A 17,104-nucleotide genomic window follows, 5' to 3' on the forward strand; every position below is an offset into this window, starting at 1 on the left:
ATGGAGCTTTTTAACGTTCGATTAATTCGTTTTCAAGAAGCTTGATTTCTGTCTGCCCTGGGGCAAGATTCTCAGCTATTGAAGTGTCAAATGGATCAATATCCTCTGGAGTACTAACTTCCCTCCGGGTAACCTGTGGTGTCAAAACCTTATCACCCAATCCGAGCTCCTGAGCGTCGGTAAGAGTATCTAGAACTCCTGTAGTGATTTCAGGAGTCTGTGCTGGTAAAAGCTCACTTTCCAAAAGCTTTAGCTCTGCTTTTCCAGGGGCGATATTTGCTGCAATTGATGTGTCAAATGGATCGATAACTTCCTCTGGCTCTTCAATTATATCCTTGCTCTCTTGAGATGGTGTTAAAACCTTAATGTTAATGTTCTCTTGAACTCCCAATAAATCAGCTGGTGCAACTGGTGTTGGTGGAGCTCTGGGATCAAAATCTGGATCAGATAAACTGTGTTTAAGATTGCTTGTCAAAAGATCTTGCTCTAAATTCTTTAATTCAACTTCTGATGGTTTATTTGCTGGCACAAAAGATGTATCAAATGGATCTTCGTTATCTTTTTCAGGGATTGATTCTGACTTGGCGTAATATGGTGTTAATGGTTTTTGAACCTTTGCACCATCATTATTTGCACCAAGTAAATCTTGAGCTTTTGGAACCAAAAATCCAACTGTCTTCGATTGAAGGTTTAAGCTGAGGGAAGACTTGCGGCGTGCTGGATCAAAAGGTTCTGAAGGTGTTTGAACTGGGGCAACTGGAGTTGCTGGTTCTTCTTCAGCCCTTGGATCGAAGTCTGGGTCACTCAGTGAGTGTTTGAGTTTGGAGTCTTGCAAAAGCTCCTTTTCGAGGACTTTAAGTTCGACTTCTTTTGGTTGAACAATACCAATTACTGCTGAAGTGTCAAACGGATCAAAATCTTCTTCACTTGGTTCAGCAACCGGAGCTATTGGAGCTGCACCAACAGTACTTAAGTCTGTGGTGCTACCGGCAAGAAGATCCTTTTGTTGTGTACTGAGTAGGTTTGATGAGGAGTCAACTTCTGCAAAGTTTGTGTTACTGCCTCCAAGAAGATCACGTTGAAGTGGTTTCTGAGATGGTGGTGGAGGTACCGCTGGAGGAGCGGCCTTGCGCTCGTCAGCTCGTGGATCGAAATCAAAATCGTCGTCGTCGTCTTCCTGAGCGATGACAACTTTTTCGACGAAAGTTGTGTCAAATGGATCGTCGTCTACTGCAAAATCGTCGTCGTCACTAAGATGGATGACACCTGGAGCAATATGGGGCCCAGAAGTTGGCCGAGGAGGTGGACCCGGAGGTCTTGGAGGTTTAACTGTTGAAGAAATAATTCAAATTTAGCACAATTTTTTTTTAAACTAATATTTTCGAACTTACCTTTACCACCTGTTTCGTTTGGAGTCTGTTCAAATTCAGCCCAATCACCTTCAATAGGTCCACTTACAGCTACTGGCACTGGAACCTGTTTAATTACTTTGACTTCTTCTTTCTTTGTCAACGATTCAGCAGCTAATTCAGCAAATTCATCATCTTCTTCGTATTTTAAAACATCAAATTCAGCAACAATATCGTTTGGTGGTAGATCTTCAGCACCTTCGGCTGGTTCACGTTCGGGTAAAAACCCTCCAATATCACCTAGTTCTTCTTCTTCTTCGTCTCCTTCTTCGTTTTCAAGTTTTGGTTTTTTCAAGAACTGCAAGTGTAACGATGCAGTTAGATCGATAGGAACGTCGTTTGGTATATCATCGGCTAATTCGTCTAGAAGATTAGTTGGCTCTGGTGTAGCTGAAACTGCTTCAACTTCGGTAGCAACAGCTTCTAGATCAATACTATCATCAAGTAGAAGATCTTGAACACCTTTTCTAGGCTTTCGTTTAGCTCCACTTAGGGCTACTGCGTGGTCTCGGTCAACACGACCTGTAAGAACCTCGACAGCAGCACCAAGGCTGACAAGTTTTTTGCCTCCTTTAGCCTTGTCAGCTCCAACGATAACTTTTTCAGCGTAAGCAGTGTCAAATGGATCAGGCCCTAAGTCGATTTCAAGCTCGGGTGAATCAGGGACAACACCTAATTGTAATTCACCACTGGTTATGGCATCAATATAGTCAGTGGCAAAGATGTCATTTAACTCTTCAGACTCTTCCTCAGAATCGGAGAGTTCTACAACAGCTTCAGCAAGTTTATCTCGATTAGCTTCCTTCTCTTCTTCTAATCGTTTTACCTCAGCAAGGCGAGCAGCCTCGCGAGCTGCAGCTTCTTCCTCTTCTTGCTTCTTCTTTTCAGCAGCTGACGGAAGACGTTGATAGAAAGAAGTTTGCTTGATATGATCTAACTCCTGTTGAGTCTTATGAAGGACTGAATCAACCCCTGAAGTTAGAGCTTTGAATTTAGCCCACTCTTCGTCGTCTTCAGTTTTTGCAGCAGTGGTTGTACCGTTGGTTGCTGCACCACCAGCAGCAGCACCAGTTTCTCCTGATGTATTTGCTGAATCAGATGTTCCAGTTGGTTTAGCTGCAGTTGTTCCACTAGTTGAGCCCTTTTCAACGTCTGACGCACCACCGTCAGATTCACCAACGTCAGATTTGGCTGCCTCAAGTGCGGCCTCTTGTTTGGCACGCTGCTCACGCTTGTATTGTTCTAATTCCTCTTCGGTGAAGAGTTCTTGATCTTTTTTCGATTTCTTTCCTTTCTTTTTCTTTTTTAGGCCTTTTGGTAGCTTAAGCATTCTCTAATATACGAGACATCGATATCGGTCTAGAAAATAATAACATAGAAGTTTTTTTAAATATTAATTAAAGCTATAATGGCTTTGAACTTTTGATACTTCTTTCCAATAAGCTTATTGGAAAGTGTTGTTTACACGGCGTGAATAAAGTCTACAAATTTGATGTTTTTAAAACTTCTGATATAGGTATGAGCACTAAGTGAAGTATGTCCTTGGACACGCCTTAACAATATATTCTTAATGGCAATGTTTTTCTATATCAACAAAGACTATATGTTCAATGGAAAATGTTAAACTTCAAGGCGCAATATTCAATATTAGAATAGATAAATCTGAAAATCAGATTAATCAATTGCTTGTAGACTCGACTTCGACTATTTGATAGTGGAACCCCTCACAACGGTAGGGTTACAAATGCTCAAGCCTTTGGCTGTCAATATATAATCATAATTTTAGTTTTAAGAAAATGTAACTACATATATATCGTTAATATTTAACGGAATAAACTACTACTATGGCTATCATTTTTGGGTGACACCTTATGGCAAATATCAGAGTACTAAAAAGCTGGCAGTCAAAGGGCTTAGGTCGAAGCAGAATACATTGACGCACCGTCATGTCCTGACGGAATCACCGACAGTGTCTCAAGTTCACGAACACTTATAGTTTGCCTTAAGTAAATAATCGAACATTCGTTGCGGTGAGTAAACAAGCAACGTACTGTCAAAAAATTCGGTTAAGGCCGCAAAAACTTGCATCCAACTGATTTTTTGGAATATTTTAAGGATAGAATAAAACCAAGTTTGCAGCGACAAACATGGTATAAAGCCATGAGACTGATGTCAAACTATACTATGATATGCAATAAAGCAAGTGCAACACAGAAAAACTCTTGTATCTTCGCTTCCAGATGGAATACAAGGTGGCCCAATATCTCAAAATAACTCTTATATTGAGTACTACCAATTATGTAAATTTCATGCTTTTATCACAAAGTGCACGATTTTGTTGCTAAGACGCCTCACTATTATAGCCATAATATTTTGTGAAGTTCATATTCGGCCCTAGCAAGGTAATCCGTCGGAGAGGATTTTTTACCGATTTCATCCGTTTTTACCTGTCGGAAACACAACTCCAAGCATGTTTCGTATGAAATCGGACAATTTTCCGCTCCGACGCGACGGTAACCTCGCTAGGGCCGAAAATACATTTTCTATTAGGAGCATAAGATTCGAAGACAACAAAATTACCTACCATTTGATTCTAAACATTAAATTGGATGTAGTGCTAATGGAATATCATATCATGAACTTTACTCTTTGTAGGAAAAACTTCCAACATTTCGAGTGATTTATTTCAAGAAGTTTTTTACCTACAGATATAGAGCTGTCCCTACGCTCAAATTATAAAAAATTTTAACTGGTTCTTGGAATTTTACCATGCATTTGTAGAAAATTTAAGCCAAAAATTGATAATAGTAAAAAAATTTTGCGGTTTTTCGCACACCACTGAATTACCCCGTTTTCCTTCAATAACAAACTACAGAAAGAGCTTTAAAATCATATTTACATGGGATCGTCTGTGAAAAAAATAGGTAAAATTTTCTTAATTCTCACGAAAACACATCTATTGTTGTGAGTTTTCCATTCTGAAAAACCATCAAAAATCTGAATTTGTTTTCCTTTTAACTTTAATAAGTGGCTGAGTAAAACCTATTTTTTTTTTTATTTTGAAATTAAAAAAAATATAAAATTATTATTTTTTAACCAAATAAAAAAAGATGGTGCCTCTATATTAAAACAAATTCTGAGCCGTTATAAATGGTATCTACCAAAGAAGATTTTTTTATATCTGAATTTCTCGTAGACGATTTAGCTAGTTTTAACTAAATTTTTTAACAGAAGTTCAAGTTAGCGTATTTAATTAAAATTTAAGGAAGTTTTCAAAAAAAACCATTTTTGGATTTGGATATTCTAAAATTTTAGAATACGTTTTTTCATAATTTTGATAAAGTGCTCAAATCTTTAAAATTGTCATTTTTTTCGTTTTTTTTTACTTTTTTGGCTTGCAACTTTTTTAATATTTAGAATATCGAAAAAGTGTTCTTAACATAAAAGACGCGAAATTTGATTGCCTACGTTTGTTGTATACACAACTTTTATGTAGGATAAATAGAAATCGAGATATTCAATAAAAACTAAAATCCAAGATGGCGGCCGAATGGTGAATTTTGCGAGTGCGAAAAATCAGAGTAATGATATTCAGCCAATTTTCTATCGAATGAGCAAAAAAAAATTTGGGGGTGGTACAAACTGCTGGGTCAAATTATAAATGCACTGGACTATACATATTTGTAATAAAGCTTTAACACGTAGAGCCTGGTGGTTTAAATTGTTTTTACAAATACAACAAATATGTTTTTGGTTTTTTGTCTCTGACTGTGGGACACCCTTTACTTTTTTTTTTTTTTTGTTACGAAAAGGCGATTATAAAAATGAAAGCAAAGTTTCAGCACAATACAAAAAATTCAATAAGTGGTAGTTTTCAAAATGTATTGCAATGTCATTTTTGCTTAAAAAAAAAAAAACATTTTGTTTGAATATTTTGAATGCACATTATATTTATGATATTTTTCCGAAAATTAATCATTGATCTGGCAAATAGTTTTTGCGAAATTAGTGTATTTGTAAAGACGTCTTATAGTCTATTGAATAGACCCTTTTGAATGGAACAAATTCGTTCAAGAGTTTTTATTGCTGATGCACCATTGGTGCATTTCTGAGAAAACGGCAGCACTGGTCGGTTTTCATTTTTTTGATTTTACTTTTTAAAAATTATTTTTGACTAAAATCAAAGAAAAAAAAGTTAAAAAATTAAGGATTTAATTTTTTTTTACTAAATCAAGAAGCATTTTGTGTCTGAAGCCGGTACGTACAAACTTTGCACTACTTAAATAAAGTAGAATTAGAATCCTTTAATAATATGCAATTTTGAATTTTGTTTGTCAAGAAACGACTAAAATGTACCTTTTCAAAAATTAGAACTTTTTCTATATTTTTGACTTTTTTAGTTAAAAGCAAGTTTTTAAAACTCGATGAAATCGTATTAATTGGTAACTTTTAGACTTTTAAAGTAAACAGATTTCGAGGGATTGATTTAATAATAACGAAGTATGACAAACAAACAAATTTATTTGCATCCTTATGGCCTTGTGTGCAATTTTGTGTATGTGCATTTTTATAAATACGGATCGAATGGATGGACGGATAGCCATAAGCCTTGGTCTATTGCATAGAAGAACATTTAATAAAAACTCTTTTACTGTTTCCAATGGCCTAAAAAACAATTCTTGTAAAATCAACGACCAACGAAAAGTTTCTCTTGAAAAACGAAAAAAAATACTCAAATGAGTTTTAAACAAAATAGGCCAGGCAAATTAGTAAATCAAATCGCATTTTTCATGGAACGTGTTTGAGTGTATGTCCTTATAGTAAAAGTGAATTTTTTGGGATGATAGGACATCGGGAACAGCCGCCATCTTGGAAAAGAGGTCGGTGCCGTTTTTATTTCATAGCTCCATTTTTACTCATTTAAACCAATTAGTTTTTTGTTTTAATTTGGATTGCGAAAAAAAGAAGAAGAAGAAGAATGTTTTTCGAAAAAAAAAAATTTGTTTTACATTAACGAAATGAAAGAGTTAATAAATTAACTATGTATAATATGTATAATTAAAATTGAAATAATAACAGATTATGGTTCGTCTTTAATAGCTTCCCACTAAACCCATTTTTGAAAACTTCATGGATAAAAAATTTTTAATCAATATCCGGCCAAAAAAAACTTGATTAAAAATTCAATTTCTCGTTTTGTATCCTTTTATTCTTCTCTTGAAAAGATACATTTGGACAAAGGATGCAATTACATGTTTAGTACCAGTCCCAACCGCATGCATGGTATGCCCATAACTACCCTTGCAATCCCTATTCACTATGAATACATAATATGTATTCTGAAAAAAACAACAGCAAACTAGCTACTCCTACACCTTTTTCATGTTTTCTCTGGCCTGGCTTATGGTGAATGTCATTGCGTGCAATTTACCACACAGAAGAGAAGGAGAGTCGAGTTATTTTTGAGCCATCAGAAACCATATACTCGAAGCTAAATTAATCAACATACAAGGCCAGCGCATTTTCGTTTTGTATTCTGACAGGACACCATCTATAATAGTCTAAAAATAGCGCCATATCATTGTAGGGGTTTTGTGTTCGGGTAGCATCATTCCCCCATTTGTTGGTGGTTACTGGTTACACTCTGCATACCGGAAAAAGGAGGTGGCAATGACATTTTAGTTAATATCTGGGAATATGACTCTCATTTTGAGGTCATGTCGAAATATCAAGTGTAGGGGAGAGTGGGGCTAAATGTAACAGGGGTAAGAATTAACAGCTAAAAAAAGCGATGTTCCTTTCAATATTAAGAAACGCGTAAAGGAGAAAAATGCTCAATTTTTGCATATCTACCGGCACATTTTCTTCAGATGAAGATTAGATGACAGGGTGAGAAGTTACACTAGTGGTGCCCAAAAAATGCATGTTTGTAACTTTTTTTTTTAATTTTATTTTTGGTCTACCTCTTTACCCGAAAAAGATAGAGTGCTAAGTGTTTTTTTGTTATATGCAACTGTGTTTTGGCTCAAATTGCGTGTATATGTTATGTCTATATCAGTTTCGCTTTTTTTTTAAATTGATTTTATGTGCCAAATTTCATGCTGGGGCTAGTTGTAACATTTTTCCGGGGCAAGTTGTACCATGTAAAAACCTACCTATACTGAAAAATTGTTTACCTAATATAATTAACAACCCTGAATATGAATGCTTGTAATTGAATTTGTATTTATTTTGAAATTGGAAACACATTTTTGAACCACCACTTGAATTTATAAAGCTTATAAAACAATTTATGAATTCGAATAACTTTTATTTAGGACTACTGTCAAAGTTTCTCTGGAAATCTTGGATTTGCTCCACTTTTTACAAATTTGCACCAAAATTTCATGACTGAGGTTTGTTTTTATTGTTATTAATTAAAAATAAATAAATATAAACAAATAAAGGTATTTTCTCTTATTTTTAGTTCTTGGTACAACCTACCCCGGTATGTGTTACACTTTGCCCCGTATGTGGGGTAAGTTGAAACAACACGATTTTTTTTTTGGGAGCTTTATTTTTCAACATTACCGTTATGTTTTGGTAAATTTGGATGATGGATCTTGGAGCTAAAACATGGCTCTTTAATTTAAAAAAGGTCTGGTTGACCCACTTTCAAATTTGTAGGAGAACCATCGATTTTAGAAAAAAGTGTTACATTTGGCCCCACTCTCCCCTACAATCATTTTATCCCAAAATCTACTATAAAATGAATTATCTCCCCTTAAAACCGCAAGAATATTATCATCATCATGGCATCCATATTCAGGTTTTTGTATTACCAGCACTATTTCAAAATGCCCCATATCTGCAATGGACCATTACTTTGACCTTATTCACAAATAAAATATGTAATTTGTAGGTATATCCTTTTGATATTTGAAACCAACTAAAAGCATTCTTGGTTCTTTTTATCCTGTTCAAAATGCAAAAGTTCAACAAAATCAATACTTCAAACGAATTGAAAAGGTTGACAAACTCACAAAATCACCCACTTGTGTATGTGGTTGTGGTAGAATTTCCATCCATGGGTTTATTTAGGACATTTTATATGGGAAAGTGTGGTCAAAAGTTCAGCAAAACCTTTAATTAAATTGATTTTAGTGACAATTATTATTTTTGTGTGCATTAATTACATATTGAATGGTCGGGGATTAATGCTTTTTGCTTTTACAACTATGGTGACCACAGGTAAAGGATTTACATGCGATATGAAAAGAGGATATGAGGGTATGTTGACTGTTTCTAAAATAGAGATAGGTAAATCAGGATTACACTGGTAACTCTGTTTGTCATATTACCGTTAAAGGAGAGATTATTAATTTCTCGGAAACGACTCTGTGGATATTAATTAAATTGTTTTTTTTTGTGTAGGAGCATAGTACTTAAAATAACAAATCATCAATTACAAACATAATTTTGGTTCTGATCTCACAAAAATGACCCCCTGCCTTAAGGCAAAACAGGCGCCACTCAGCTAGGGCCTCAAAACTGGTGGAACAAATTTAAAACTGGCAAAAGGGATATTTCAAAGTATGTTGACATTAAGGATTGAGAGAAATTTGAAACAATTTTAACAGCAAGAATTGACGACAAAGTTCAAAAGGATGTAATAGCTAGGGATCTCTTTAGTGAAATTAATATATTCAAACAAATGTCAAATCATACTGATCTCGAATAGCTATCAATTTTAAATTATTTAGCTTCAAACCATTTGCTTGCATTGTATCCAAATTTAACAAATGCTTTAAAAATTCTCTTAACGTTTCGTGCAAGTGTTGCTACACTGGAAGCAAGTTTTCCAAAACTTGAAATGAAATCATATTTACGCTCAACTATGACTGGAGAACGATTAACATTTACAGCTCTGGCAACAATTTCCATTCAAAAAGCCATGCAGAATCGTATCGAAGAAGAACATATTAATATTAATTTGTACGATTTTCTTTTTTTAAAGTTTGGGGCGCCAAAATTGAATTTGCCTATATAATTGAAGTGTAATCTAAGTAATGAGAACTTAGACCCATTTTATGAATAAAGTTTAGTATCTTCAAAATTTGCTATGGCGGTTCTCTGTGTTGGAATAACTCACAGATGAGTTTCACCATGAAAACCAAACAGAAGAGGGTGACCTCTTCCATGCCCCGATCTCCCCAAAAAATTGTTTGGGGGTGGAGGCAAATATGACCAAATGAAAAAGGTGTTTTTTTTTTCTCAAAAAATACGTGTACTGCGACAAATATGATCCTACTCTAGAAATGAAAAAAAAAATATTTTCTGAACCGTTATTACCGATATCTGCCACGAAATAATTTTTTTATTTCTGACTTTTTTGTGAACAAACTTACCGATTTCAACAAAAAATTTTGTACAAAAAACATTGGTTGTTTGTATAGGTATTTGGTTTACGGACAATAGTTTTTGAGAAAATTCAAAAATAAAAACAAATAAAAACAAAAAAATATTTTGAAAGAAGAAAAATCTGATAAAATAATTTTTCAATTTTCTCAAAAACTAGAAGACATAGAAACATATAGTTTTCACTGTTTGATAAGGAATCATTTGAGGTAGTTTTCTGGGTGAGTAATTTTTTTTATTAAAATTCACAGTCTAGACAAAAATAGTATAAAATGAGTTTTAAAAAAATTTGTTTCCCCTACACGGTGGGCAGGAAGCATCGATAGGTATCACAAAAATGTCGACAAAAACTGCAAGTTGGGTTGTATTCGTTGATGATTATACGTCCAAAATCCGTTGGAATTGAAATCCTAGCTGCTCCTTTTCAAAAGTTATTCATATTTTTGTGTTTCTAATCGGGACAATGTGGAATAAAAATCTTGGGGAGATTACGATAACTTAGGCGACAAGAATTGATAACTTTTTTTTTGTAGAGGAGTTTAATACAATAATTTTTTACTATGGGAGGGGGGGGTCCATCTCCCCCCGTTTAGGCGGGAGGGGCAATTTTCTAAAATATCAAGTTAAATACAAAAAAAAATTATCTAAAAACAACGGCAACACTTACAGTAATGAATGATACCTTTTTCAAAAGCCAGGATTGTACACTTGATTCTAATTTTTAAATAAAATTATTGCAATTAATTTTTCTCGAAATAATCAACTTCAAAGTCAAAATTTGGGAAAAAAGTTGAAAAAAAAACACATTAAATACAATTTTTACCAAGATATTGTAAGTTTAAATATGAAATAAATCTATGAAGTAAACTGCCTCAATCAATTTCTTATCAAATACTTAAAACCATATGCTTCTATGCCTTATAATATCCGAGAAAATTGAAAATAAAAAAATTACCTTTTTATCTGATTTTCATTTTCTTAACTATTTTCGCCAATATGAACAGCTTTTTAACTTAAAAGTATCATGTCTGGCTCACTTCGCGGATTCTCAGGATTCAAATTTCAAATGCTGCCCCCCTGCAACCCCCCAGCTTGGGCACACTATAGGAATTTGGGGTGGGGTCAAGGTTGGGTATGTACAAAGTTTCTTTTGAATTCTAAAAAACTTTTAAATTCTGAAGAAACTTTGTCTTCACCCAAACTCGCACCCACCCCAAATCCTATAAAAGTGAGCTCAACCAGGGGGGTTGCAAGGGGGCATACTGCTTGCAAGCATTATGTTTATGTAAACACGAAAACAGCTAAAAAATAGAAATCCGATAAAAAGGAAGTTTTTTAATTTTCAATTTTCTCAAAAACTAGAAAGCATAGAAGCATATAATTTTCAGAATTTGATTATAAATTAATTGAGGCAGTTTATTTCATTGATTTATTTCGCATTTAAATTCACATTCTTGGTAAAAATAGTACTTAAAGTTTTTTTTTTTTCAACTTTTTTCACAAATTTTGACTTTGAAGTTGATTATTTCGAGAACAATTAATTGCAATAATTTTATTTAAAAATTAGAATCAAGTGTACAATCCTGGCTTTTGAAAAGGTATCATTCATAACTGTAAGTGTTGCCGTTGTTTTTAAATAATCTTTTTTGTATTTAACTTGATATTTTAGAAAATTGCCCCTCCCGCCTAAACGGGGGGAGATGGACCCCCCCCCCCCTCCCATAGTAAAACATTATTGTATTAAACTCCTCTACAAAATAGAGTTATCAATTCTTGTCGCCTAAGTTATCGTACTCTCCCCAAGATTTGTATTCCAAATTGTCCCGATTAGAAACACAAAAATATGAATAACTTTTGAAAAGGAGCAGCTAGGATTTCAATTCCAACGGATTTTGGACGTATAATCATCAACGAATACAACCCAACTTGCAGTTTTTGTCGACATTTTTTTGATACCTATCGATGCTTCCTGCCCACCGTGCCTATTTTTAGCTTTGAAATCAATTATTTCAAAAACTATTTGTTATAATATATTGATTTAAAAATTAAAATTTAATGTACAATTTTGCCTTTCGGAAATGGTATCATTTATTACTGTAAGTGTTGCTGTTGTTTAAAAAATTTTTTTTTTATTTTGATAATTTTTTTTTAGAAATCTGCCCGTCCCACCTAAACGGGGGGAGATAGACCCCCTCCCAAAAAAAAAAATGTTTGTATTGAGCTCCACTACAAAACCCGTTATCAAATCCTGCCGCCCAAGTTATCCTACTACGTGCCGAAACAACATTTTTGTTCTATACCTAAAAGTTCGAATTTCTGTATCTGGGTTGAAATCGTAAAATTTTTTTTTCTAAGCCAATTTTTAACTGATTTTCATAAAAAATACCTCGTTTGATTTGGAAATAAATATTATTTTAAAATATATTTTTAAAACAGCATGCTGTTGTGAAAATATATACTTTAATTTGATGTCGAAGTTGGATAAATGACGAAAAAAATGGAATTTTTGAACTTTGACACCTTATAAATTCTAGGTGGTTTAACCGAGTTACATTTTTTATACATTGTTGAAAAGGTATATTTATCTCTTATTAGAAACTGTAAAAAAATCTAAAATGGGTAAAAATTTGACGAAGCTAGATTTTTTTCAATAGGTGAAGGTCAAAAAAAACCGTTTTTTGCCCCTAACTCCAGATTTTGGGGGTGTTAGGGACTTTTTAAATACATTTTCGTAATCAGTGCGACTAGCTCTACAAAACGTGATAGGTCTCCGCCCGCGTATATTTTAAAACCTCATTTTTGTAACACCGTGTAATAGAAATCAAATTGAATACTTGGTTTGCACGTTAAAACCATATAAAAAGATATTTTTGTAATCTTAAAAACCAATTATAAATTAATTTAAGATTTTTATAGTTTTTTTTTAATAAAATTAACCCAAAAACATTCTTTATAAATTGTGAATACCTACACAATTTAATATTTAAAGCAACCGTTTTCATAAGAACAAATCCATGAGACCTAATAAAGTTTTAAATGCAGGGAGTGAATTACTATCCGCGTATCCCCAGTTGGCACTTATATGCATTAGAAAGAAAACGAAGCTGCGGATAGCATTTTGAAAAAGTGTATAAATTTACGTCTTCCTTTCTCTTTATGCCTGCATATAAATTTTTGTTCAGTGTTTGGCTTTTGGTGTCGAAAAATTGATTAACATATAATTATTTTAAATCTCAAGAAACATATATGCACAATATGTTCAGATTATATACATTAACAAAAAAAAGAACCAAAAATAAAAGAAAGCCATTTTCATTTTCTTGTTCTTATTGAAATACAAATTTCAAAATCCAGTCAGTAATTGTATGATATTTTGAAATCACAGCATACGCATAGTTATAACAAATATCAATCAAAAAGAAGCAGATCTCGAAAGCCAATTGCCTGCATTTATGAATACATTTTGTATTAAATTAAAACTTGAATGGTCACTGTGGCGTATGTGTAACTTTTTTTTAAACGAAATTAGAGGCCAGTTGAAATTGAACATGAGTAGGTACGTACTCGTTTGGTTCTCATGGACTTTTAAGAATAACATTTATTTTTTCATTTGTTGGTAAAAGTATCAGGCCTGATCGACTTCTTACTCTCTACTTACATAATGAGGCAACGAGAACAATACTGGCGTAAGCCACAAAATTAAGTTTTGAGCTACGAGAGATTTAAGATACAGGGTTTTATAAAACAACACTTTTTTGAGTGCCATCTAGTTCTGAGTGTATCTAGGTGCATAAATCTCTTTTTGTATTAAAATAGATATATTAAGAGAACAAGTTTTTATGAAAAACTCATTTTTGAAAAAAAAGTGGGTACGTCACTATTGCTCTCATAGCCTCATATTATCAGTTACTGTTAACAGTTGAATTGACTTTTTTTCTATTTTATGTTGGAAAAAAGATTTTTATTATAACTAAATTCTTTTAACTACTAACATCAATTCACCAAGTAGGAGATTTATAACTTTTTTGAAATATTCGTGTCACAAGATAGAGAAAGTCAATTAATAAGTTCAAATTTCATGCCACATTTTGTTTGCACCAAAATCTGTTTTATATAAAGATATAAATCAAAAATTTTAAAAGTATAATCAATATTTTTAAAGTCTATAACACAGCTGTTGATTTCAGAAGACTTAAGATTATTAATTTGTTATTAAAGTAGGTAAATTTGATTTTGAAAGAAAATATGTATTACAGTAAATTACTTAAAAAATATTACTTGCAAAATAGTTTTTGGTAATAGCTAGTTATTAGTCTTGTAGGCACTATATACGGGATGGTATTTTATAAAAATATTTTATAAACAAATTAAATTAAGATTACATTTAAAAATAAAATTAGAAAAAAAATGCTACCTTCTTTTAATTTTAAAGTTTTGTACAAAATTATTATTATTATTATATTATTTATATTAACCTCTACATGCGACATGCTCCAAATCATGTATTATATGAAATACATATATATACACGTCCCCACCATATAGTGTCTTTCCAGTAGTGACTGTGTCAACTCAATTAAGAAGTTTATTTGGAGCAAACAATATTTTCTGTTTTTACATGAGTGCAAACAAAAATATAACTTTTCGAGTTTTGTCCGTATACCAACTTTTACTGAGTGCTTTCTTTTAAAATTTTTTTAACTTGTGTTTTTTCATAATATCCAAGTTATTTTTGTTAATTTGAACTTTATTTATTTTGAAGAAAATAAGAAAACTAGAATTTATTACCTTCACAAAATATACAAATATTTTTCTTGAACAGGGGCCAATCTATAGCAATATTAATATAGATGCATCGGCTGGCGTCAACCCCTGACAAAAAAAAAAACACTCAAGTTGATTAATACAAATACATATTAAAATATTGCCGTCTTGCAATCGTAAGCGAACCTACCATAAAGTCAAAAACCATTTAAATTTTTAGTTCAAAAATTGGTATTAGTTCTTGAAATTTCCATTTTTTCAAAAAAGTTTCAAAATATCCTATATCAACTTGCAAGATTTTTCTTTTTAAATTCGATTATTTTTTGTATAACTCAATGTTTTATGGTTATAAACTAGACAAAATTCTCATTTATAACAATAGGTATGCAGCTCGATGAACCTTCACAAAGGACATTTCGCAAGAAAATCGATTTCTCTATAACTCATCATCACAATAAATATATAGCTACAACCGACTACCATACAATTCAATCAAAAACCTAAAAGGCTAAAATCGATTACTCAAAAAATAAATCCTTTCTGTCTATCTGTTATATGTATGTTGTATATTCAGTAACTGCCATGCCATTTACATTCCAATTAATCCAAAAGTGTAAAAAAAGCCTCAATCAACATTCACACCATTTGCCATCATAACTTGTCTATAGACATTAATTTCCGTAGTTTCCAATTAAAATTCCGACAAAATATATCTACATTCATCTCCCGCATACAAGAAAAAAAATCAATAATCAATTCCTTTACTAAAAACTGACTGACATACTAAAAAAAAAGTCCTCATCTCATATTTACATCTACATTTTCTATATACACTTGAATAGGCCATAGAGATAAAAAAAAAATATACACACATACTTTTATATTTATATTACGTGACGAACATTTTCTCACTGTTGTATAAAAAAAAGACGTCTAAATGGGGTCCGAACAGAAAAAAAGTAAAAAAAAAATCAAAGGATATCACACCAACTTGACTAAAAAAATAAAAAAAAAAGGGAAGCTAATGGATGGTGATGATGGTGAGATGCTACTCTCTGAGTGGAGATGGTAAAATGAGGAGGCTACAAAGGATCAAAAGTTCAAACAAGGATGCAACAATATAATATAAAAAAAAACTCAACCTACAATATCTACTTTTACCTACAACAACAACAAGGACACATTTTAAAATGTATCTATATTGCATTTTGCCTATTTTCTTCCTTTTTCTTTTTTTTTTCAAAAAAACCACCATAGGCAACTTTATAAAAATAGATAGGTTGGTAGGTGCCTAACCTACTCCAAGGTGAATAAGTATCTACATTTGAAGGGTGGAGGTATATTGTGGGCACTTTTCTTCTTCTAAAGTGAATCAGAGATGAAAAGGAGAAAAGTCCTTTATTTCCTCCGCAGGATGAGTAATTTTATTTTCTTTGTTTTATTGCATCCAAAAAGCATTTGATTTTTATCACGGATTATGAAATTCACTTTTCACCACACTAAGTAATAGAAGGCGGATGGGGAGTATTATATTGACAGAAAGGATGAAAAAAAAATGGTGAACTACATCCTTTTAGAAGGATATCTAGAAACAAAAATGGAATATTTACAAGGGAGTCTAGGGAAAAACTGCTAATTCACACTTTTTTACAGCAATACAAAATGGTACTCACCACTCTAGTGGCATCCATTTTTATTTAAAAATATAATTAATTCTTTTATTTTTGTAAAAAAAAAATTACACTTCTTTTCGATGAATTATTTTTTCACAGTAAAATAAAATTGCCCTTTCGCAGTTATATTAAATTTTTTCACACATTCACCTCATATTGGCAATTCACCACTATTCACCACCACCCACCACCATATCACAACTTTTAATATCCATCATCTCTGCAATTTTCAACATAAGATTATAAGCGAGAAAGAGAGAGAGAAAGGGAGAGGAGTGAGGGGAGAGAAAAAAATCGTTTTAACCGTTGCTGGTTGGGAAAAATCGATTTTCATCAAGGAAGAAAAAATTTTCTTCTCTATTGGTTTTTTTTTTCTTCTTGGGAATTTTTTTTTTTTTTTCTTTTGATGGAAAAGAAAAGTGGATTTCCTGTGAAATAATCAGGATTTCCGTTCAAAATTTTTACAAAGAATCAATTTAGCTTTTTAGTTTTTGTTCAAGTTGCAAGCATTTGTATCCTTAAATAGAAAAGGATTCATATACAGAAAAGAAATGAAGAAAAAGAAAAAATGATTTTTTTTTTCAGAGCAGGAATAGCCATTTTTTTCTTGATTTTAACTTACGTCTCTTTGTACGGCACAATTATGTAAACTTCGTATATCCTTGTAATGAAAAAAGGATATTACTTGGTCTTTTTATATTTTTTTTTTTTTTTTTTTTTAAGTTTTAGTATCCTTTAATGGTTATGCAGAATTTTTCAATTTTTTTCAGTGAATGGAAAAAGATAATCACTTTGGGGCTCAGAACAGAGCTAGAACACGACACTTTGTAACTCGACGAGTGTAGGAAAAACTCTGAAGTC

General features: G+C 32.5%; 1 protein-coding gene across 1 annotated transcript; it reads right to left on the minus strand.

The window, feature by feature from the left end:
* Positions 1–10: 10 nt before the first annotated feature.
* LOC129910159 (protein stoned-A) lies at positions 11–17,104 on the minus strand. Its single transcript, XM_055987431.1, has 3 exons — positions 16,866–17,104; positions 1,392–2,768; positions 11–1,329 (listed from the first exon to the last, which is right to left on the minus strand). Exons 2-3 carry the CDS (start codon positions 2,737–2,739, stop codon positions 11–13), a joined length of 2,667 nt encoding a protein of 888 aa, XP_055843406.1. The 5' UTR covers positions 2,740–2,768; positions 16,866–17,104.

The sequence above is a fragment of the Episyrphus balteatus genome, chromosome 2 (genome assembly GCF_945859705.1).
Source record: "Episyrphus balteatus chromosome 2, idEpiBalt1.1, whole genome shotgun sequence".
Taxonomy (NCBI): domain Eukaryota; kingdom Metazoa; phylum Arthropoda; class Insecta; order Diptera; family Syrphidae; genus Episyrphus; species Episyrphus balteatus.

Bases quoted from the DNA above. Each gene is read 5' to 3' on its own strand.
- LOC129910159 (XM_055987431.1), bottom strand. From the start codon at position 2,739: ATGCTTAAGCTACCAAAAGGCCTAAAAAAGAAAAAGAAAGGAAAGAAA. The intron at 1,330-1,391 runs GTAAGTTCGAAA...TTTCTTCAACAG, and splicing joins AAACGAAACAGGTGGTAAAG to TTAAACCTCCAAGACCTCCG.